Genomic DNA, 25,002 nt, shown 5'->3' on the forward strand with positions numbered 1-25,002 from the left:
GCAAGAGTACTCTGCCTTGTTCTGGTTGATGTTTGTTTGGAATTTGTCCCCCTTTTCAGAGAGTGACAGTCTGCTTCAAGCATGGGACATGCTTAAACATTCTAGAGGTTGTGGAGTGGAAGAAGTTTGGTTATTCACTGATTTTCTTTTTTTGCCTTTTGCTTCCCAGCTGAGCCCCCGCCTCCCCCAGAAAAGGAACCCGTTGAAGTCAAAGAGGAGACAGGGACAGTGAGGGTCGAGTCAAAGGTAGAAGCAGTGCTACCAGGGAGACAACCTCCTCCTTCCCAGGGCTACTCCAAGTACCAGAAGTCATTGCCACCCAGATTTCAAAGACAGCAACAGGTAAGCTTCCTACCGCGGCAAGCAAGTAAGCTCTTTCTGAAGTTAAGGCAATATGTGATTTGACTCATATGGTGCCTTTATTAAAACGGTTTACAAGCAGAACCAGTTAAACTGTTCGTTTGTTTTTTGGATTTGTGTTGTTCAATATAAACTAATTAATAGCTTGCAGTCACTGCCCATGTGCAGTTAATTAATGAAGAACATGTGACTGCATATAGTCCAGCCACTAATCCCAGCCAGAATAGAGTTAATTGGTTTTTCTATTTCCCCCACCCCGTCAAAATCTTAACCCTGTGAAGTGACTGCTATTGTGTGCATATAATTTTGATGGAGCTATTGATGATTCAGGATGTTACAAGGAACTGAGAGCCTAGGCAGAGAAACACTTTTTCTGATCATTTGGGGATCTAGACTTGAGCATAGTTCAAGAATTAGATCCATGTCTTTCCAGAGTCAAATTTGGAAACATTAGTATATACACAAGGTGGTAGAAGTGTGGAACTCCCCCACAAGTGGCAGTTGATGCTGGATCAGTTGTGGATTTTAAATCCGAGGTTGATAAAACACAAAAATCTTGCAAGGAATTTGGACAAAGAAGATGAATGGAATCTTACATCAGCCACCATCCCGTTGAATGGTGCAATAGGCTCAAGGGAATAAATGGAGTACTGTTGCATTTCTGTGTCCATGTTTTGCTAGACCAATTGCCCTGCTTGTGACAAGCAGCTTTACTGCACTTACAACAAGTGGAATTTGTGATTGTAATTTGAAGAAGAGATCCTGTAAACAAATTGTGACCTGTGCTGTGAAATACTGCTGAGTTGTAAGGCCTGCCTTGCCTCCAACTCCAGCACTGGAGGTGTCAGTCAACACTGTGGGGTTTTATATATTCACAAGATGGCGACTCAATTGGGGAGGAATTTGTATATTTGCTATGCAGCTGCCTTGTGAGCTGGAGTCCACACTACCTTAATAGTTGATGTAAGGAGGAAGACTAGTTCAAAGAAAAATGTGATCAGAAGTGAATTTGGGGGCACTCAATGCACACTCTTACCCAGCCTTGATTTGACGACCAGCTTGCCTACCAGAGACCTCTACTGGAATTACGAGCCACAGCAGCATTAGGCTTGACTGTGATGGCTCCTGCAGTCAGGAACTGGCCAGCTCCCACTGCAAATTGGTGGTTGAAGGATGGTCTACTCTACCAGATGACAGGCCATGAGACTAGGTTCCTGCAGCCACCTCTTTTTTTTTTAATACAGGTTTGGAGAGGAAAAGTACATTTTTTTTTAGCACGCTATCACCACAGCACGCGACGTTATTAGTAGCTTGTGTTTTATCTTTAAAATGCAGGAACAGCTTCTTAAACAGCAACAACAGTGGCAGCAACAGCATCAGCACCACCAGCAGCAACAGCATCAGTCTTCCCAGCAGGCCCCTCCACAGCAACCGCCCCAGCCTCTTGCCATGGCCCCATCAGCACCTATGCACCCACAGCAGCAGAAGCCCATGTACCCCGGTTCCATTGGCCGCCCACCGCCACCTCCTATGCCCCCAATGGGTTACGACCCACGGTGGATGATGATGCCGCCATACATGGATCCTCGCATGCTACAAGGCAGGCCCCCTATGGATTACTTCCCGCCGGGCGTTCATCCTTCAGGTAAGAGGACAGCCCTCAAGGGTGGGGGAAGAGGGGAGATTCTTTTGCTCTCCTAACTGCATTTTTTTAAATGCTGGATAGCATTTAAATAGCATATTAAACAGTTAAATAGCAGGTTACACTCAAACTTGCAGAGTTTGCCTTCCAATAGTGAACCAAGGCAAATTGCTTACGTGCTGACATTGCATTTATGTCACAGCAGTTTTTGCTGGAAGTCATTCTGCTATTTAGTGCTGGCTGCTAGCTATTCCAAATCCAGCTAACCTAATGTGTGGCTTGCCAAAGGTGTGAATGTGGCTTCAAATTTCTAGCTGCAGACTTTTCTGTACGAACTTGGGGTAAAAGTTTAACGTTTATTAGTCACAAGTAAGACTTGCATTAACAATGCAATGAAGTTACTGTGAAATTACCCTAGTCATCACAGTCTGGCACCTGTTCAGATTAATGCACCTAACCCGCATGTCTTACAGAATGTGGGAGGAAACCCATGCAGACATGGGGAGAACATGCAAACTCCACACAGACAGTGAACCAAAGCAGGAATTGAACCCGGGTCCCTGCTGCTGTGAGGGGGTCCTTGTGCATGAGTCGCAAAAACCCAGCCTGCAGGTGCAGCAGGTGGTCAGGAAGGCGAATGGGATGCTGGCCTTCATAGCGAGGGGGATTGAATATAAAAGTAGGGAGGTCTTGCTGCAGCTGTATAGGGCATTGGTGAGGCTGCAGCTGGAGTACTGTGTGCAGTTTTGGTCGCCATACTTATGCAAGGATATTTTGGCCTTGAAGGGAGTGCAGAGGAGGTTTACTAGGCTGATACCGGAGTTGAGGGGATTGAGCTATGAGGAGAGGCTGAATAAACTAGGCTTGTACTCGTTGGAGTTTAGAAGAATGAGGGGAGATCTCATTGAGATGTATAAGATGATGAATGGGATGGATAGGATAGAGGTGGAGAGACTCTTCCCGCTCAGAAAGGACAGTAGGACTAGGGGGCACAGCCTCAAGATAAAGGGCGGGCGGTTTAGAACAGAGTTGAGGAGGAACTTCTTCACTCAAAGGGTGGTGAATCTCTGGAATTCTCTGCCCGTTGAAGTGGTGGAGGCTGCCTCGCTAAATATTTTTAAGATGTGGGTTGATGGGTTTTTGATAAGCGAGGGGATTAAGGGTTATGGGGAGAGGGCGGGAATGTGGAACTGAGGCACGACAGATCAGCCATGATCTTATTGAATGGCGGGGCAGGCTCGAGGGGCTAGATGGCCTACTCCTGCTCCTATTTCTTATGTTCTAACCACTGTGCCACCAAGCCACCCCCAGGAGTGGCGCTGTTTCAACCATGTGCAACACTTAGTCCCCAGTCATCACATCATGGCCCCACTAATTGGTGCACTGGCTGACAACAATGCTTCACCTTCAGAGGCAAAATGTGAAACTATCACACCAATTATGTTCTGCTGCCTTTCACACGAGGTTTATGCTAGCTCAGGACTGCAAAAGTAGCCTGTTGGCAGCAGGTGAAACAAATTCTCACTAAAACGAGCCCCTCCATTAGGAAGAGATGTAGAGGACTCAGAGAGAGGAGAAGGAGGGGGGAGGATGGGGGCGCCACTGAGCCCCAGTGTATATTAGCTGGAAAAAAGCCATTCAGTCTAATCCTATATTCTGGCACTTGAATAGGAGCTTGACGTATCCTAAGCTGTAAGACTATGGACGAATTATTGTTTTTAATGTAATTTTTCTGCCTCCACTGCCCTTTCTGGCAGTGAGTTCCAGATCCTTATCACCCTCTGGTTAATAATTAATTAGTTTTCAACTGCCTTCTAAATCCTTCGACCAAAATACATTAAGCTTTTCCTTGTTATTGACCTTTTTCTGCAATGGGAAATGGGTCCTCCTTATCCTCTCTATCTAGGCACTTCATAATTTTATGACCCTCAATTAATTCTTTTGGCTTGCTGATTTCTCAAGAATCTTTGTATTTATCTCTCATACGGTTCCAGGGAGTGGTGGTAGAGGCATTGGGCTGCAATGCAGTGTCTCAGGCTGATTCTCAGGCTACGTGGTGGCAGCTGATGAAATTTGAGTTCAGTTATCAAATTTTGGGAGTGAAAACTAGTCTCAGTAATGGTAATGAAACTATCATCGATTTGTTATAGTGATTCACTGATATCCATACCTGGTCTGGCCTACACGTGACTCCAGACACACTGCAGTGTGGTTGATTCTGAACTGCCCTCTGAAATGGCCCAGAAAGACACTCAGTTCAAGGGTGGGTAACAAATGCTGTCCTTGCCAGTGACACCCACATCCCATGAATGACCTTTTAAAAAGGTTCCTGGACTGTGACTGACTTTTTTATAAAATTCATTTTACTCGTTTCTGGGACACAGGCATCGCTGGCTGGCCAGCATTTATTGCCCATCCCTAGTTGCGCTTGAGAAGGTGGTGATGAACTGTCACCTTGAATCACTGCAGTGCATTTTCTGTGGGTTGACCCACAATGCCATTACGGAGGGAATTCCAGGATTTTGACCCAGGGCCTGCGAAGGAATGGCTGATATATTTTCAAATCAGAATGATTTTGAGGGGAACTTGCAGGTTGTGGCGTTCCCAGGTATCTGCTGCTCTTGTCCTTCTAGATGGAAGTGGTCATGGGTTCAGAAGGTGCTGTCTCGGGATCTTTGGTGAGTTGCTGCAGTGCAGGTAGTACTCACTGCTGCTATTGGTGGAGGGATTGAATGTTTGTAGATGTGGTGTCAATCATCTTCTGACAGTGTGAATTTTAAACATACTGTCAGACACCATTAATGCTGGAAAAAAATGATGCATCAGTAAACACTTGGCCATATTGGATGCAGATGGGAAGTGGCATAATATCATTCGATTCCTATTTCATCATTATACAGTGGGAAGGGATAGCAGTGTAAATTTCAGGAGGAATTTAAGTTTGAGTGTCACAACTAGGCTTACACGAACACTCTGAAATTATTGTAAAAATCCCCGAGTCACCACACTCCGGCACCTGTTCGGGTATACTGAGGGAGAATTTAGAACAGCCAATCCTCGGAGCCAACATGTCTTTTGGACTGTGGGAGGAAACTGGAGCACCTAGAGGAAACCCACGCAGAAACGGGGTGAATGTGCAGGCTCCACACAGACAGTCATCCAAGTTGGGAATTGAACCTGGGTCCTTGGTGCTGTGAGGCAGCAGTGCTAACCACTGTACTGCCTCAAAGCTGGTGTCAGGAGAGGAATTTGGAAGGGAAAATTTCTTGGGTTTGATTTGCTGGCCCCTGTAGTACTGAAGATTGTTCTTTTTTCACACCCAGCTTAATATTAAATCTTAAGGGTCCACTTTTTAAACTCAATGATCTGGTCCCTTGTAAAAATGGCTTGTCACTAGAACAGAGACAGTAAGAGCAGGATGGACTACATCTAGCTTGATGGCTTTTTTTTTCTTTTTAGGTCTAATGGCTCGTGAGCGTTCAGACAGTGGTGGTTCTGGCTCTGAACCCTTTGACCGACACCCTACAAGGGGTACGCCTCCTATTGACCCCAAGTTGGCCTGGGCTGGTGATGTGTTCCCATCGGCAGAGATGCGACCTTTGGCTTCGCCTATAAGACCACATGACGATGATGACAAAGGCTTGAGGTTTGTTCAGATGCACCTCTGATATGGACTCTTTTTAAGTACTACATGGCAGTACGTAAATGTGATGCGTGTGACATAGATACAAACCTGAAGGTCCCTGGCACATAATCAGTTCGCTGATTTTCACTTAGACTTTGCAGCTGGATTTGGCTTTTCTGTGCAATGGCAGGACCACAAGTCCTCAAAGGTCCCCACCGCTGGTCATTAGCTAATCATTTCACCATTGATGCTAATGCCCTCAGCTATCTGGGCCCCAAGCACTGGAATTCTCAGCATCAGCCTTTCTGCATCATGACGTCCTTCTTTTCCTCAAAAATGCTCCTGAAAAGTTCTTTGACCAAACGTTTGGTCATCTGTCCTAATATTTTCTTGCGTGGCTCAATGCCGATGTTCGTTTGATAATCGTTCCCAAAAAACACCTTGGATCATTGTACTATGTTGAAGATGCTATATAACTGCAAGTTGTATTAGTAGGTGCCAAACTTTGCAATCAAGGATTTCAGACTGGAGGGTATGTGGTGCTTTTGTTAACGGCGCACCATTAGAAAGATATTAAAAATTCTAGGGCAGTCATGGTGGTTGTGATGTATCCTCAGAGTGGCACAGTGGTTAGCATTGCTGCCTCAGTGTCAAGGACCCAGCTTCAATTCCAGCCTCAAGTTACTGTCTGTGTGCAGTTTGCACTTTTCTCCCCATGTGGGTTTCCTCTGGATGCTCCAGCTTCCTCCCACAGTGCAAATGTTTGTGGGTGAAGTTGATTGGCTGTGCTAACTTAACCCTAGTTTGGGGAGATTAGCAGGGATATGGGAATAGGACCTGGCTGGCAATGTGGTTATTACGGCCTCAATGGGCTAAATGGCCTCCTTCTCTATGGTAGGGATTCTATGAAAGTCTATTCTATGAATGTCATGTGTTGAGACAAACTGCCCACATTCCTTAACAGTTTTGGTTATATTAAAGCTAGTTCACTTTCACCTTTGGAAGAGAGCTCCCTGCTTTAGAGCACCAGGACTCCAATTATGTATGTTCTCGTTGGCTGCAGGTGATGCGTTTTGCTGTTTCAAAATTAAGATTGTTAACTATAAAATACAACCTGGCCAAAAAATGATTTGGGGTTTAGTACCTTGTCACTCTGTTCAAGAAATTGCACTCCTAGTGATTTTCAGGGGAGTCTTTTTTCCATTTAGAATAAACAGGTTTGCAACATGGAAAGGATTAAAGTCTCTATCAGCTGTGAGCTAAAATCCAAAACAAACCTTGCTTCCTAGGATGCTCACCTCACACTCCAGATATTCACTGTATGTTTTAAATCAAAATGTGACACAGTTGTTGCCCCATCTGTTCTCCTGGCAATTTTTTTATTTTAGCAAAACTTCTAAGTAAATGAGTTTCCATTGATCTTTATCTCTTAAATAGTTATTTTAAAATTGCTGACCCTGCTCGCCCACTTGCCACCTGAAAGAATCTTGCCAGAAACACAGTTTTAAAATTTCATTAGACATATTTTTCACTGTCACAGCAGAGGCCGTCATCCTATTTCTGAGCGTTGCAAATTAACTGGTTCGGTTTGGTAAAACAGCAGATGTGATCAACTAAGTATGCACATGAAGAATTCTAAGTGAGAAAATTTTAAAGTTCTTCCTAGATTCTAATGGCATTTCATTAATTCGTATTCACTGGCAGCTTGTGCCATTTTTACAAGCATTTTCTCTTCCCATTATTTCACTTCCAAGAGCCTAGTGGCAAAGAGTAGAATTGGAGCCTAATCTTTACTCCAACGTGCATGCAAGCATGCACCTCCAAACCCAACAAACACGATTTCTCCTATATAGAAAAACTTCAGTGCAGAAGGACGGCATTCGGCCCATCGAGTCTGCACCGACCACAATCCCACCCAAGCCCTATTCCTGTAACTACAGCTATTTATCCAGTTAATCCCTCTCCTGGGACACTAAGGAGCAATAAGTCTGAGTGAATCCCCAATTCATACCAAACACCTGGATACAATTAAGCATTCACAAGCAGCTTGGTTACTGAATCATTAAGACTGACGTTAGCAGATCAGAGCCACACCGACAATAGTGGGAGTAATGAAGTGAGACAGGCGGCGGGCTGTCTGTCTTTGTTGGGAATTATGCACATGAAAAGGAAGATGAAACGAGTTTAGCTGTGATATTTGGCATACGCACAAAAATAGCCCTCTTTCCAAATTGCAAGCACATTACTGGCACTCCCTGTTTAAGCTCCCATAACCACTGTTCAGTTGGATGCATAAGGCAGTCGTTGTTGAGGTGTCATTTGGGAGAAGTCAGTGTTGAGAGGAGAGGCAAGAGTGAGGAAACAGATATGTTTAAATGTTATTTCTGATTGCCCACTGCTATCTATTGTAAATTTTGACATTGTATAAAATGTAACAAGTGCTTTAATATCTGTTCCTCATTTACCTTTTTTAAATATACAGAAGTGAAACCCCGCCAGTCCGACACCGAGACACTGGACCGCCTCAGTCCTTCGTGAGTGGCCTCCAAGTTTCAGAGAGTGGACCTCGCCACGTTGCCCAGATGCAGCGGTACCCACTGATAGAGCGCCTAGAAGAGCAGCGGCAGACCACATGGCAGAATTCCCTACCCAGCGTTCAGACGGAGCTGGAGCGGGATAGACGGGTTGAGATGACTTCACAGCTTCAACACTCCCATCAGCAGCGCAAGGCTGAGCAGGAGTCGATGCCCCTCCGCAGGGAAACTGTTCAACTACAGCATGAAGACAAAAAGGTGGAGCCTGTCGTAATGCACGTGCCTCGAGAATCCAGCCAACTTTCCAACACCGTGAAAAAGGCTGGGTCCCACGTTCCGGAGGTCCTCCAGCACAAGGAAGATCATTCTGCCAAAGAAAATAAGCAGGATGAGAGTAGGAAAGGAGACAAACCTAGCCGCCAGGAGATGCACAGACCTCAGCGGAAGGAATCAAAGACTGAAACCCGTTGGGGTCCGCGGCCAGGCAGTAAAAACCGTGACGATATGGGGGATAAACCTGCCCGGCGAGCTGGACCCATTAAAAAACCAGTGCTGAAGGACATGAAGCGAGAAGACAGTGAGCAGGAAATGGAGAAGGGGAAGCCTGCATCAGGAGAGAAACCTGCTGCCAAGGGGAAGGACAAGCTACAGGAATCTAAATTTGAGGTTGACTCTTCGAAGCAGGATTCTTCTGCAAGTTTGAAAGTGAGCCAGTCTGGCCCTCCTGTGTCTGTCTCCAATAAGCCATCGCAAGGCACTCCCGTTTCAAATGTGCAGGATGACCGAGGGAAGGCCAAGCCTTCTGGAAAGGATCAGAGGCCTGAGAAAATGAAACAATCCAAAACGCCTCCAAAGGACTTCAACAACGGCCCTCCGCCACCTCGACGGAACAGAGAGCGGGATCATTCGTTTGACCGCAGCTATTCAGGACGAGGCCGAGGCAGAGGCCGCGGTGAATTCTTCTCACGAGGCAGGGGCTACCGGGGTGCCTACGGTGGTCGGGGAAGGGGTGGCAGGGGTCGTAGCAGAGAATTCCGAGGCTACAGGGAGCCCATGTACAGAACAGAGGACGGTGGGCCGAAAGGCTCCTTCAGGCCCAGGAACCCCAGTGAGACACGCAGTGAGGGCTCAGAGTACGAAGAGATTCCGAAGAGACGTCGCCAGAGGGGCTCTGAGACCGGCAGTGAGACTCACGAGAGTGCCAGTGACGTGGCTCACTCCGATAAGGAAGTCTCCTCCAGCTCCAAAGAGGCGCCCAAGGAGTTCAGAAATTCAGATCAAGGCCGGGCGGACAAGAAGAACAGATCAGAGCCTCCAAAGTTTGGTGATAAGATGCCTCCCCGGCTAAGTGACTCTTCACGAGGCAGAATCTTTACCCCACGCGGTGTGCCCTCTCGGCGAGGTCGGGGCGGTATGCCCCGTGGTGGTGGTGGCGGTGGGGGTGGCCGTCCGCAACAGGGGGGTTGGGGACCTCCTTCAAAAATGCCCCCTCCCAAGAAACAGCCCCCCAAAGAGCAAATGAAAGCCCCAGAAAGCAAGCCCCCTGATATCACCCCAGGCAAAGACACTGAGAAGAGTCTCTCTGAGAAGCCTCCACCACCAGTTTGTGAGCCTGTCGTGCCTGAAGGGCAGCCTCACCGGCCAGAGCGGTCTCTCGATAAACCGCCGAGGCGACGGCGTCACGGTCGCTCACAGCAGCAGGACAAGCCACCGCGGTTCCGGCGGCTCAAGCAAGAGCGGGAGGTGGCTGCCAGGATGAACGGAGAAAGGAGCCTCTTCCCAGCTGAAGCCTTGCCACCAAACCTGCCTCCCCACCCTCAAACGGAGGAGATCAAAGAGGTCGTGCGCAACGCAGCTGGCACCAAATCCCCAGACCTGTCTAACCAGAACTCCGACCAGGCCAATGAGGAATGGGAGACAGCTTCCGAAAGCAGCGACTTCACGGAGAGGCGGGACAAGGACGGCATGTTTGTGAAGAATGCTCCTGGCGGTATCAAGTCACTTGACCCCAATGCTACGCAGAAAAAGGAGTCGTCCAAGCGCAGCTTCTCCAGCCAGAGACCTGGGATGGACCGACAGAATCGGCGCTCAAATCCGGGAGACTCCAGCAACAAGGGCAACAGAAACAGTGCCGGGTCCGTCAGGAGTGAAAAACGCAACTGGCCTTCTCCAAAGAACAGGAGGTAGATGAACAGCAATGTGGGAGTGGGAATAAAGGAATCATGGGGGGGTTGAACTCATGAGGCCACGATTTTACCCCATTTGTAGAGCAGGCTCAACCATTATCCGATCCTCCAGTTTCTTTTATGTATTGGGTCTTGGGTATGGTCACTGGCTGGAATTCTCTGACTTTGCATCTGCGATTCTCCAGTCCATTTGCAGTGATTGGAGATTTGGCTAAACATTCTCGCTGGCAGGGGCGTAGGAGTGATGTGGGTATGCCGGCGTTGGACTGGCATAAACACAGTAAAAAGTCTGACAACACCAGGTTTTAGTCCAACCTATTTATTTGATAATATACTCACAAGCTTTCGAGGGACACCCTCTTCGTCAGGTGAATGGAGAGTTCTGGCCTCAGACAGAGCATATAAAGCACAGACAGTTTAGAGATTACTGATTAGAATGCGAATCTTTACACCTAACCTGCTGTTCAAGACCTGAAGTGGCTGATAATGTGAGTGGAAGGAGCACTGATCACAGTTTAAAGAGACGTGTATTGTCTCCAGACAGTACAGTAAGTGAGGTTTTGCAAACCCAGGCAAGTCACGGGGGTTACAGATAGTGCGACATGAACCCAAGATCCCTGTTGAGACCGTCCTCATGTGTGCGGAACTTGGCTATCATCCGCACACATGAGGACGGTCTCAACAGGGATCTTGGGTTCATGTCGCACTATCTGTAACCCCTGTGACTTGCCTGGGTTTGCAAAACCTCACTTACTGTACTGTCTGGAGACAATACACGTCTCTTTAAACTGTGATCAGTGCTCCTTCCACTCACATTATCAGCTACTTCAGGTCTTGAACAGCAGGTTAGGTGTAAAGATTCGCATTCTAATCAGTAATCTCTAAACTGTCTGTGCTTTATATGCTCTGTCTGAGGCCAGAACTCTCCATTCACCTGACGAAGAGGGTGTCCCTCGAAAGCTTGTGAGTATATTATCAAATAAATAGGTTGGACTAAAACCTGGTGTTGTCAGACTTTTTACTGTGTAGGGGCGTAGGAGACCAGAGAATTCTAGCCTGTTATTGTTCTGGTCATCTGAGGTACAGAGGAATTGAAGAAATCTACCCATGCTCCTGGCTATTAATGCCTGTTTAATGACTGCTGTAGAAAACTTATTTGTGTAAACGTTAGGCAAGGACAGAATTGCGATTCTGTTCTTGATCTCCCCAGAAACCCTCTTCACCCACTCTTCTCCAGGGCAGACTATTGTTGACACTTGAAGGGGATGGCAATGCAGGACCAGGGTGTTTTTGCAGAGTGAAGGGATTGGGTTGAATGTTTTGTTCCAGGCTTCAAGTTTGTATAATGTTATTGTGTAGGCTTTCCTAGTGAAGAAAGGCCTCTTCAGTGCAATGTTGGACATTGCGACTTACCTGTGAAACCATATCCTGGCATAAATCTGTTACCTCGGGATTGTGGGGGATTAGGTGGAGATTAATCTCTCTACGGCACTTAGCCATGATGACCAGGTGTGAAAATGTATTAGGCTGTTTAGCTTTCAGTCAGCTTGTTTGGATGAAGGCTTTCAGGCTACACTGTGTAAAGGGTTTTTAACTGTCTCCTCGGCAGGCCAGTGGAAGATCGGACTCCCCTCCCGGCCGCTCTTCCTCAGAATGCAAGCGCAGTTTTCAGAGTGGACAGGATCATCCCCAGCGATTCTGCCGCCATCCAGAAAGCCATCGCGGAGGTCAACAGTCGGCACAAGGATCGCAAGCTGGTGCCTGGCAAAATGAAGGAAAAGGGTGACATGCTGACCCAATTCGATCTGAACAATTATGCAAGTATGTCTCAACAAGAACACTTTTTTCTTGGGCAATGTGTTGTGGTTTGTGTATAGTCCAAATGCGTTGCTGTCCGTCACCATTTACCCTTTGAGAAGGGGGATGGTGAGCCAAATATCTTCAATGCTGTTTGGGGAATTCCCTTGCTTTTATTGCCATCTTTCATGTCCTCTCAACACTCTCTTCCTCAGTGTTGCAGTGAAATGTCAGCTTCAGTTATATACTGAAAGCCGTGGAGACACTAACTAGAGTTTTCTGTGCTAACTAACTGGTATGTCATATTTGCAGATGCATTTTGGTTCCCTATTTGCCTTCACATGCACTCATTTCCCATCCCTGTCCCCTCTGAATAATGTTCTGTTCCATAAAACAGTTCAGCGGCCATTAAATCTGTGCAGGATTTGGTTTAAAAGTGATTTTGGTTTTCCTCCTTCTAGGTGTGGTGATTATTGATGATCATCCAGCAGTTTCTGCTGATGACGAGACCATATCCCCCTTAAATGATGGCTTCACTCGCGTTCTTTCAAAGCGACAGAAGAGAATCTTGGATGATGAGCGCCGCAAAAAGGAAGAGCATCTCCTGCAGGTAACTGCACTTAGGCAAGCTCCCACTAGGAGCGCAGCCGGGGTTTAAAATGTTAATCTTCAGAACTGATGATGAGCCGCCTTTAAATGATTAACGATGAGGAAGTCACAGGGTTGTCTCAGCGCTACAACACCCAGTGCAGAGTGGGGCAGGGAAGGGGACCCTGGGCCTGGGAAATTGTGCTGTTAAATCTTAATCTTGTGAGCAGAAACCATTTGCTGGAGGCGAAAAACAGTGGCACAGTAGCACTGCTGCCCCTCAGTGCCAGGGACCCAGGTCCAATATCAGTCTTGGGTGACTGTGTGGAGTTTGCACGTTCTCCTTATGTCTGTGTGGGTTCTTCCCCCCCCCCCCCCCCCGACATTCCAAGTATGTGCAGGTTAGGTGGATTGGCCATACTCAATTGCCCCTTAGTGTCAGGGGACTAGCAGAGTAAATAGGTGGGATTATGGGGATGGAGCCTTGGTGGGATATCGGTGCAGGCTCGATGGGCTGAGCGGTGTCTATGGTTTCGTTCTCTAATATATGTGAGTGGAATGGAAGGCATGTGACTGAGATCTCAGTTTGGAAGGTGGAGAGGGACGGTTAGGGTTGTATTCGGAGTGATGAGAGTTGGGTAGCTAATGGTATATGACTTTTCCTAATGTGTAATGTACTTTCTCTTTCACCAGAAGGCTGTTAAAATCTGTGCAATGGATACTCTGCATCCTTCGTTACCTGGCTTCCCCAAAAAGCAGTCCAAGAAGGTGACACTTTCAAACATGGAGTCTGAAGAGAGCTGCAAAAGTCAGACTAATGCAGCTGATCTGGGCACCCAGATTTGGAATACCACACATTCTGGTACGTCCCTCTAAAGTACAAACAAGAAGGCCATGTGTGCATGCATCTGAAATTTTAAGATGGACTGCCTTCTATGATTTTACAATTAAAACTTCTCCTGCAGTAAATGTGGAAATCTGTAAGTAATTGGAACTCTGAAGGGGCGAAGGTACTGTAAAACAGGGCCAGCTATTTATTAGTGTATTACACCAGCACAATATGTTCCAAGAAACACCTTTGCTTGCCAAGCAGAGCTTTGATTCTGGCTGCAGTTTTTTATCAAAATGTCACAAGCTTATTACCAGTTACTTTGTCCTACACATAAGAAGATGATACTTAAGGTAGTTATTACCAATCTAGTTTAAAACAGCTGTAGGAAATCTTCCAGATACCTGCCCTATGGTTAGGTTGATGAGCCAGGCTTTCAGTTCCTCCTGATTGAATAAATCCTGTTGGCAATTGGACACGTGTGAATGTTAGATGAGAATAAGCTGGGTTTGATCATGATGGCCCCCATCCAATAACCTTCAACATTCGTTGCCTCCATTCCCACTGGAATAGTATTTCCAGAAGCTGTTTGCGCTGGTGTGTATTCAGACACATGCTGGGCTGTCAATCCAAGAAAGGCGTAATATTGTTTATTAAATAGGGATCCTTGCTGCGTTTCCTCAGTTGGGATTTTTAATCTTCCGGATGTTCTCAGTCAAGTCTCTGGAGCCAGCAGAGGTTTACAGTGCAGGAGGAAACCATTTTGGCTGTGTTTCCTGTTCAATGCATTTGAACATTATTGGGAATTGAACTTTACAGGGGAAATTAGGTTGGATGTCACCTCTGACTCAGTGGAGAGATAGTCGTGGACTCAAGTCTCATTCCAGAAATTTGAGCACAATTCTCCGCTTCAGTTGAAGTGTTAAATCAAGGTCAATGTAAAAGATCTCTGCGCTATTTTAAAAGTAAGATGGTGGGTTACTCCCCAGTGCTATGACCGATGTTTGTTTATCCCTCAACCAAAATCAGTCAAACAGATTATCTTGTCATCGTCATGTTGCTGTTTGGGAACTTGCTGTCCACAAATATAGCAAATATGTTTACTAAGTTATAAAAGTAGCTACACTTCAAAAATAACTTAATTGGCTGTGAAGCACTTCAGGGTGTCTGGGCATCATGAAAGTGCTGCACAAGTGCAAGCCCTTTCTTTATAGTGGAGCCTTTCACGCACGCCTTTGGTGAACCAAGAAAGTTGGCAGGTACTGGATACTTGGCGCCAGTGGCAAGAGCAGGAAACGCAGCCAAAATGGTTTCCTTCTGCACCTCTGGCACCAGAGACTTGACTGAGAACATTAGGACGATTTAGCCACAGAATGCCGAAGAAAACTATTTTCCCCACGGAGTCTGCACCACCGCATCGTTCGAAAATGGGAGCTCACTTCTAACAAACTCAGTCCACTTCAGGCAGTACAGTGGCACAGTAGTTAGTACTGCTGCCTCACAATGCCATGGACGTGGGTTCGATTCTTGGCTTTGTCACTGTCTCTGTGCAATCTGCATGTTCTTCCCATGTCTGTGTGGGTTTCCTCCGGGCGCTCCACTTTCCTCCCACAGTCCGAAAGACTTGCTGGTTAGGTGCATTGGCCGTGCTAAATTCTCCTTTGGTTTACCCGAGCAGGTGCCAGAGTGTGGCGACTAGGGGATTTTCACAGTCACTTCATCAGTGTTAATGTGGCCTACTCATGATACTAATGAACTTTACCTAGAAGCTTCAATATTGTCCTGATGATCAAGCCCGCTGCATGAAAAGGTGCATAAAAATGTTCAGCCCAGCAATATGTGTTTAAAAAATGGCATGTGTGGTGGGAGGGGTTTACTCTTGATATGGTGATTTTTTAATTGCTTTTTTAAAATAAAAATTCCCCCCCAATCTTGCAGTTGGCTCCCTGACTCCTCCAGCAGCCTCCGGTCTGGATACTTGGATTAAACCTCTGAATGTTTTTGCAGAGGCAGCCAGTGCAGAGGTAAGAAATGTTCCATACACTTGCAGTCAGTGTGCTCGTAACCTGCAGCAAGCATGCAGCTGATTTCTCTGCAGCTTGTGACCCACGCCAAGGTAGACAGTGAAATACGAGCGGTGGACATCAAGTTGTTGCAGTGGAGCTAGTTAGCGTTTGCTTTGTTGTAGTGCAAGCTCCACTGACGGGAACATAACCAGAGGAAAGCACAGTGACACTCGGGTGTCCTGGGGACAGGCTGTGCAGTTATTCTCCTAAATTACAGGCTGATTTCTCTCCTCACTCTCCTCTTTCCCCCTCTTCCTGCCCAAATGCAAACTCTCCAGACTCCATTATGTCGCTCAACAATAATCTGTCCTTTTACTATTTCCCTTCTCACTGTTCTAGGCCCCAAACACTGGTTCGAGGAGAAACAACAATTTACTCAAACGTTCAGTTTAGTACTTTGCGTTCACTGCGCACAAATGTAGTCACCTTCACCTTGGATAAACACAAACTGGATGGCTGCAAGCTCGGGTTTCTGATTCTCCACCTTGATCCCACACTCACCCCTCTGTACTAGACCCTCCAGCATTGTTCCAGTGAAGCTCAATGCATGCTCGATGGGGGAACAGCACCCCCTCTTTTGGCTAGGCATTTTGCAACTTTCGGCCACTGCTTTTGAGCAATTTCAGACTGTATTCTCTGTCCCCGTTTTGTTTCCTTTTTCTTTATCTGTTTTGTTTTCAGTCTCTCCTTTCCTTTCACTCTGCTTTCTGATGGCAAATGTTCAAGATTCTGCCTTTCACACCACCTTCAGACACACCTTCTTTCTTTGTTCACTTATTTTATTACCACTCCTTTTTGGATTTGCATTGCCAGCTGGTTTGTGGTTTAATCTGCCTATCGCCCATCTCCCTCTATTTGTTAAAACTGATTAAAATTTGCCCACTTCTGGTCACCGATCATCAGTCTGAAACATTAATTCTGCATAGATGCTGCCAGACCTACTGAGTACTTCCAGCATTTTCTGTTTTTTGTGGCATCTACAGTTTTTTTTTGTATCAGTAAGAAAATTAACTGGTGTTGCCTGAGGTGGCAGTGCAAATGTGCTTCCATTGATTGTGCACCCTCTGGCTACAGAGGGTGGAATTCGGCCTGGGTTCCTGCTTCTTGGTCATTTATTCAGTGACTGGTGCTGCAAAATTGAAGTGTTTGGATGTTAAGGAGACAGGTTGAGGTTTTCCCCCTTACTTCCTCCACCACCTCTTCCTCCTAAGGTTGGATCACCTGCTGACACTCGCTGTGTAAGCTTACACGTAGAATGGTCACTTGAGCAAGGTATTGGAGAGCAACAGACGTCCCTGGAATGAGATTCCCGCAAGGACTTGACATATTCCGGAAGGGAGGGAAGGTTGCTTTGCTTTTTAGAACAACCAGTCCTGTATTGGAAGGGTTAAATAATTTTGCAAGTGGGAGCAAGACTACAGGCTGTTATTTACAGTTGCTTGGGGAAATAGTTAATGCCTTACATTTCAGCAGGACAGCGTAGTTTCTGTACTTTGATTAAACTGCAGCGTGTATGTCTCTGCCCTTTGTTTCAAGGCCAGCCAGACTGACAGTGGGGTGGATTTGAGCAGCGACTGTCAGGTCTCCTCAACCAGTTCCTCGCAGCGTAGCTCTCCAGCCAGCAGCCTGAAAACCGAAACCGGGGAGCGCGTCGGGCTTATTAACCGGATCAACACAAAAGTGGTCGAGATTCGATCGGCAGAAAACCAGCTCTCAGAACCCAAAGAGCAGAGACAGAGACCTGCTAGGACAGGAGCACTGAAAGAAACTAAGGTATAGCACTTACTGTCGTGACATAGCCTCTATAATCACCATGGCTGCTACACAAACCTCTCCTGAATGCATGTATTCTACCAATTACCAGTCACCTCTGGTAGTGCTGTTGCTACCCTTTTCCTACCCATCCTCACCTGACCCTCCCATCCCCACCCTCAGTAGCCATTCTTCAGTTGTGATCCTAAACAGCGAGCTTCAGCAAGCGTATTGCTTCAAAGAGGAAATTGCAGCCATTCTGATGCTGTAGTCTGAGTGTGCACGCGCACTGTTTACTACCTTCCAGCCGGCAAACTGGATTCAGACACTGGACCTTTGTATGGACCTTCTAATTTGTATGCTGCAGGGCAATACAATTGTGTTGAAAATTTGAACCCCGTTAACCATAATCATGAAGTAGCGTTTTGGGTTTTGGAAAGTGATACAAAGGAAGCATACGGACAATTAGTCTACAGAAGTTATGGAAAAGATTACAAACCACATTCTGATCATTATACCCAAGAGAATTTTAGAAGTGTAGTGGAAGGGCTATCACTTAGCTGCTGATTCTCTAGCTTTCTTGCCTTCACCTGAGAATTCTTTTATGGCCAAGATTCCCCTATCTCTCAGCCCTCCCAGTATTCTCCATTGCCTGGCCTCTTGTGCACCTGCATCTCCCTCTGCATTGTCTGCCGTGCTTTCTGCTTACCAGGGCTCTGTGCACTGGGGTTCTCTCCCTCTCCACAATCTCCCTACCTCTGATTTAAGATTTTGGCTGTGCTCCTGCCTACCTCCTGTAACTATGCAGGAAGCTTGTTGCCCACTTCTTCAGATAATGTCTCTTGTGAAGCAGCTTGGGGCATTTTTCTACTTCTAACGGTAACCTAAATGAGCTTGGAAATGGGTCAACTTCTTTACTTGGTGGTGAATAGCAGACCAGCTCATAAAGGCGACTGATGCTGGAGTGAGAATTCTAGATGTATGTTTATGATGTGCTAAGCAATGGGGGATGTTTCTGTTTCAGGGGTGGAGGGAGAATTGGATAATGTGGAACAACAATTGTAATGAAGAACCGTCTCCCAAGGAAAAGTGGAGTAATTGTGTTTCTATTTATTTAAATCAATGATCACCGTGCTTACTGTGGACCTGTGATTAGGCCTTGGTTGTTGGTTTGTGTGATACCCCATTAGGAGTATTTTAAAAAATATGTCGTGGGAGTTTTGTGAGTGGATGTGGTTTAGGTCTGGACTGTGGTGAGGTTGGAAGACCATGATAAATTTAGCAGTGTTCAGACTTTGATCCCTCCCTTCTCCTTGAATTTGAGATTCTTCTCTTGGCTCCAGACACAAGCAAATTGAAAAGGAATGTGTTGCAGAAATTATGGTTCCAATCTCCGTTGCAACAAAGGATCACTTTCAAGCCCAACCATAAATAGCCTTGAGCATGTTCCTCCTAATGACTTCTGACAAGTAGATTTCAAATGCAGCTTTTTTTTGTGGCTTAGGTGGTTATTGGCGGTAATGTGCCGCTGTTGCTCACAAGCCCTACTGGTGAAGCCCATCTGTGCACTGATGCATTTTCTATTATGCACTGAGTTGGCTGGATGCCAGAAGCCAAAGTGCAGCTGACTCCGTCTGTCAAGATACATAATCGTATGACCAGTCTAGCAGCAAAATATTGTTTGAGTGCTGGAGTGCGGTGATGCAGCTAATGAGCTTCCAGGATTAGGGAATACATTTTCTCATTTGGCCAAGTCTTAGGATGGATAATGGAAAAAGGATGAATCCAGTTGATGCCTGCTGTGATTGAATTTTTACTTTTGCCTTTTTGGTATTTTTCCCTCTGTCCCTGTGGGTGCTCATTCATCCCTCTGACACTCCTCTATGGCCACCAGAACTTCTCTGGTACCTTATCCCGTAACCAGTCCTGATCTGAGTCCATTGCAGGCAGGAGTTTGTCATGCTGAGATAAAACCTGGTCCCACCCTCCAATTTCTGTGCATGTGCCATTCTCTTTATAGCAGAACTGCTTTGCAGTGGAAGCGCTGGCTGGTCTTTTCTCTTGCTAGCCATCCCAGATGTCCCTGGTGCTGGTTGGTGCACATTACTAATCCAGATGTGGTGACCATGTTGACCAAGCTGTTTTCTACAAGGGATGCAATACATGTGACTGAGCTCTGGCACTTGCCACATGCATCAAACACAATTTCCAAAAGAACCAGAGGACAGGTATAGTGCTACTGGACCTCACAGGTGCCTGTGATACAGCTTGGCCCACTAACATGCTCCTCAGCTGTACAGAATGCTTCCAATCTGGGTTGGGAAACCTGCTGGAACATTAACAACTGGTCAGAGTCCATATTGAACAAGGGGGATGTGCATGGAGAAAAAGGACCAATGGACTACCAAGAGGTCCATGCTAGCCCCAATCCTGTTCATCATGTATGTACAAATGACCTGCTAGCAATCACATCCCACATGGACGTATGCTGAAGATGTATTGTGCCACCCAAGCTTCGTCCTTCTGTACCAGAACCTTAATAAAGATGTTGCAAGTTTGACAGACTGCAGCACAAAGTGCCTGATGCTAAGTCGTTCTAAAACCATGTTCCGTGTATTCCACCTCCACAGTGCCAGTGTCGAAAAGAAGTGCCTATCTACGTGGATGGCCAGAGAATGTTGCACCTCACTTCCATTCCACAATGACCAGTTAAGCCCTCCTGCTGCCTGCATGCTATCTGTGTCCCATATGAAATATCCTTCCTGTACAAAATGTACCAGCAGACATTCTGTGGCTCAGGGGATGGGAAACGGAAAGTTGCAGACACGTTCTTGTGACAAATCCCATCTGTCAAATGCCGAGCTTTGAACTACCATGGCAACAATGGCTGTTGCTAAATAGGTTCAGGATAGGCCAGGACGGTGTGCAGCCAGCCTTCACCACTGGGTGAAGTACAAGCCATTCAGTACAAGCAAACCCCTTATGCACATAAGTAATGTTGCACATTACGAAGGGGTGTCCTTGCTGCAGATCAAGTGGGGAACCAATCACAAACTCCGCAAATGAGAAAGTTGTCTCTCAGATTCTGGGATTTGCATTCACTAAAACAAATAAATTGTCACATATTGAAGTCATCGGGTTCAATGTGTGTCATCCACTTCAGAATGTAAAATGCTATCCTGATCTACAATGGACGCAGAGGTACGTAGAATCATTGGTTGCACCACCAAAAGAGACCGTTCAGCCTGTGGTCAGATGTTCAATGCAGAAAAGCCCCTTCAGCCCATCGAGTCTGACTGATAACTGCCACTAAAGGCATGCTAATCCTATTTTCCAGCACTTGTCCCATATCCTTGAATGTTAGATTTCAAGTGCTTGTCCAAATAATTTTTAATGGTTGTAATGTTTCCGGCATCCACAACCTTCCCCGGCAGTGCATTCCAGATTCTTACGTCCCCCTGAATGAATTTTTTTTTCAAATCCCCTCTGAATCTTCTGCCCCTCACCCGAAGACCTGCCACCAATTACATCCCACATTTATCTACACTGAAGACACATTGTGCCACCCAGGCTTCATCCTTCTGTACCAGATCCTTAATAAAGATGTTGTAAAGTTGATAGACTGCTGCATATGGTGCTTGATGCTAAACCATATTCAAAGTATTCCGTGTCCACAGTGCCAAAGCCCTGTATTGTTGATGCCAGTTCTCTGCAAGAGCAATACATCTTGTATATCTTCCCTGTACCCCTGCAAATGTTTCCTTCAGAAAGCTCCAATTCTGTTTTGAAAGTCGCAATTAAATCTGCGTCTTCCACTTCCAGGCAAAGCATTCCAGACCCTAACCACTTGCTGTGTGAAAAGCTTTCCCTCATGTTGCTGTTGCTGCTTTTGCCAGTCACTTTAAATTTGTCTCATCTGGTTCTTGACTCCTTCCATCAATGAGATTAGTTTCTCCCTCCCCGAATTCCCTGTCCTGACCACTGTTCGGCTTTATGAACCTCAATCAAATCCCTCCTCATCCTTCTATTCTCCAAGGAAATAATCTCAGCTTCATTCAATCCACAAAGCAGAAGTTCCTCATCCTTAGAACTAATCCCGCAAAACTTTTCCGCACTGTTGCTTATGCCTTCACATCGCTTCCTATAAAGTGTGGTGTCCAAATCTGAACACACTACTCCAGTTGAGGTTAAACTGAGCCAGTATTTTATACAAGTTTATTACAGTGTCTTTGTTTTTGTACTCTGCCCCTGTTGATAAAGCCCAGAATCCCATATCTTTTATTCACCATGTTCGCGATCTTTAATGATTTGGGCCCATCACTCCTGTACCTGCTTTAGAATTGCATCCTTTATTTTATATTACCTCTGATCTTTCTACGAAAATGTATCACTCATACTTTTCTCTCATTAAATTTCATCTGCCAGTCGTTCTGTCCTTCTACCAACTTCTGTCTTTAAACTTTAACGCTATTCTCATTTCAGGTTTTGTCATCTGTAGATTTTGAGATTGTGCGTTGTACAGCAAAATCGTGATGGCTAATATTTATCAAAAAAGAGCAAGGATCCCTGAAGAATTTCACTAACAGAACAATCCATTGTACTTTGTGTGGATTTGAAGCAATGAGGAAGAAAGATTGTTTTTTTTTCTGGTTGTGTGATGTGGTTTAGTAACAGTAGGAAGAACTTATGGCACCAAAAGGCCTTGTTTTCCCTCCCCAAGTACATGTATTTAGGGGGCTGAAGGGTGGGTTAGTAAATTTGCTGATGACACCAAGATTGGTGGAGCAGTGATGAGGTGGAAGGCTCTTGTAGGCTGCAAAGAGACATTGATAGAATGCAGAGCTGGGCAGAAAAGTGGCAGATGGCGTTTAACCCTGGTAAGTGTGAAGTGCTTCATTTTGGTAGGACAAACTTGAGTGCGGATTACAGGGTCAACAGCAGGGTTCTGAGGAATGTGGAGGAACAGAGATATCTTGGGGTTCATATCCACAGATCTCTGAAGGTTGCCACTCAAGTGGATAGAGCCATGAAGAAGGCTTGTAGTGTGTTAATGTTTATTAACAGGGGTTTTGAGTTTAAAAGCCATGGGGTTATGCTGCCATTACACCGGACCTTGGTGAAATCACATTGGAATATTGTGTGCTGTTCTGGTCACCTCACTATGAGAAGGATGTGGAAGCATTGGAGAGAGTGCAGAGGAGATTTATCAGGAAGCTTCCTGGTTTGGAGGATAGGTCTTATGAGGAAAGGTTGAGGGATCTGGGGCTTTTCTCGTTAGAGCGGAGGAGGATGAGGGACAACTTAGAAGTTTATAAGATGATGAGGGGGATAGATAGAGTGGACGTGCAGAGACTATTTCTTCGGGTGGATGTAGCTGTTATTAGAGGGCATAACTATAAGGTTCATGGTGGGAGATATAGGAGGGACGTCCGAGGTAGATTCTTCATCAAGTGGTTGGGGTAATGAATACACTGCCTGCTGTGATAGTGGAGTCGGACACTTTAGGAACTTTCAAGCGGTTATTGGTTAGGCACATGGTGCACACCAGAATGACAGGGAGTGGGATAGCTTGATCTTGGATTTGGACATAGCTCGGCACAACATCGAGGGCCGAAGGGCCTGTACTGTGCTGTACTTTTCTGGGTTTCTATGTATTATTTGCTGCCGGTCACACACATTTGTGCTGCAGACTCTGGTCTGAACAGAATTGGTTTGATACTGACGGAGTGATCTTGGGAGGATGCTGAAGACTGGTGGAATAAGGCCTGGCTTTAAGTTCAGTACAGCTTATTTGCACCTCCCAAGGAGGTGGCAGCCCTGAGTAGAGTGTTAACAGTGAAGCAGGCCAGCTCGTGGAACTCAGCCTGATCAATTATTCATTTTCACTGTTACAGTGGATTCTTGGAAATCAAAAGCGTTTTGTGCTTCAAATCTAGCTTCCTCAACCATTTGAATTTAGCAAAATTAGTGTCCTCTAGGGAAAGAAGTCAGCCATCCTCAGGCAAGTAGAGGTGGGCAATAAATGCTGGCCCAACCAGTGATGCCCACGGATGAATAAGAATCACTGCACAGCTGGTGTTTTTTGAGAAACTGACCTTTTTAACGGATAAGTGTAGACCAGTAGATGATCTTTATGAATGAGTTCTTGGTTCTGATGTTAGGGCAGATTCGTTCTTGGCTATTTTTTAAATAAACTGTGTATCTGTTTCATCAAGTTTCAGGAGTCTGCCAGTGAGCTGAGTAAAGATCATAAACCTGGACCAATAGGCAATGAGCGGTCGCTAAAAAATAAAAAGGCGAGAGAAGGACATCAGAAAGAGAATCCTGACACGGCTGCAAAGGCTGTCGGCTTCTCGATGAGCAGCAGACCAAAATCCAAACCTGACCCTGACTTGCTGATGGAGGCAGAGGTTGCTGTACCACCTATCCAGTTTGGTGCAAGTGCAAAGGTGAGTGACTTGATTTTTTTTAAATCAATTTACAAGTTTGAATCCTAGTTCAGGGTGGTACAGTGGTTAGCACTGTTGCCTCACAGTGCCAGGGACCCGGGTTCGATTCTCTGCTCGGGTCACTGTCTGTGTGCAGTTTGCACATTTTCCCTGTGTCTGCATGGGTTTCCTCCAGGTGTGCTGGTTTTGTCCCACAGTCCAATGCCGTGTTGATTGGCCATGCTAAACTGCCCCTTAGTGTCAGGGAAAATATCTGGGGTTATGGGGGTAGGTCCTGGATGGGATTGTTGTCGATGCAGGCTCAATGGGCTGAGTGGTGGTCTCCTACACTGTAGGGATTCAGTGATTCATCTTGTTCATTGGCAGATGTAACCATTTTATTAACAGAAACAACTGTCATTTTCCTTGAGTGCTTTAGGGGCAAAGAACAGATCCTTGCATAAGGGAAAAGGAGGAAAAGTGAGGAAATGGTTGGGGTGTTGGATATCAGCTGTAATGGACAGTGTTTTTGAAGAGGCTTTCAAAACTCTGGAGAGATCTAGAGCATGTCTTCCATTTGCAAATCCCTATTCACAGTGAGTTAAAGAGAAAGCGGAATGAATGATGGTGCCAGAACAGTGTGCTACGTGATGTATAATCACAAAGATTTAAAGTTTATTTATCCATATTACAAACAGACTTACATCAACACTGCAATGAAGTTACTGTGAAAATCCCCTAGTCGCCACATTCCGGTGCCTGTTTGGGTACACTGAGGGAGAGTTTAGCATGGCCAGTGCACCTAACCGGCACATCTTTCAGACTGTGGGAAGAAACTGGAGTACCTGGAAGAAACGCACACAGAGATAAGGGGAGAACGTGCAGACTCCACACAGTGACCGAAGCCGGGAATTGAACGTGGCTCCCTGGCGCCGTGAGGCAGCAATGCTCACCACTGTGCCACCGTGGAAGGAAGAGAAAATATAAAACTGATTTTGTCGGTCCTCAAACTTAAAATGAGGGACATGCAAACACAAGCTGGAGTAGGAACAACCCTAAGAACCTGTTCAATTGTATCTTAACACTCATCTTTTGAATGGACTTGCCTTGCATAAAGTTGATCTTTCCCTACACCCTAGCTATGACTGTAACTCTACATTCAGCATTTTTTCCTTTCCCTCTCTACGTACAGCAT

General features: G+C 46.0%; 1 protein-coding gene across 7 annotated transcripts in view; it reads left to right on the forward strand.

Annotated features, from left to right (window-relative positions):
* prrc2a (proline-rich coiled-coil 2A) overlaps positions 1 to 25,002 on the forward strand; it is a 127,018-nt gene that overhangs the window by 73,015 nt on the left and 29,001 nt on the right. For all 7 annotated transcript variants that reach the window (XM_080196394.1, XM_080196396.1, XM_080196399.1 and 4 more), the window contains 10 exons: positions 170 to 342; positions 1,696 to 2,005; positions 5,462 to 5,648; positions 8,110 to 10,344; positions 11,957 to 12,168; positions 12,606 to 12,754; positions 13,426 to 13,594; positions 15,500 to 15,585; positions 17,164 to 17,400; positions 23,595 to 23,828. In XM_080196394.1, the coding sequence (XP_080052520.1) occupies positions 170 to 342; positions 1,696 to 2,005; positions 5,462 to 5,648; positions 8,110 to 10,344; positions 11,957 to 12,168; positions 12,606 to 12,754; positions 13,426 to 13,594; positions 15,500 to 15,585; positions 17,164 to 17,400; positions 23,595 to 23,828 (3,992 nt within the window). The remainder of the gene's footprint in view (positions 1 to 169; positions 343 to 1,695; positions 2,006 to 5,461; positions 5,649 to 8,109; positions 10,345 to 11,956; positions 12,169 to 12,605; positions 12,755 to 13,425; positions 13,595 to 15,499; positions 15,586 to 17,163; positions 17,401 to 23,594; positions 23,829 to 25,002) is intronic.

The sequence above is a fragment of the Carcharhinus amblyrhynchos genome, chromosome 9, assembly GCF_965287045.1.
Source record: "Carcharhinus amblyrhynchos chromosome 9, sCarAmb.v2.hapA, whole genome shotgun sequence".
Classification (NCBI taxonomy): Eukaryota; Metazoa; Chordata; class Chondrichthyes; order Carcharhiniformes; family Carcharhinidae; genus Carcharhinus; species Carcharhinus amblyrhynchos.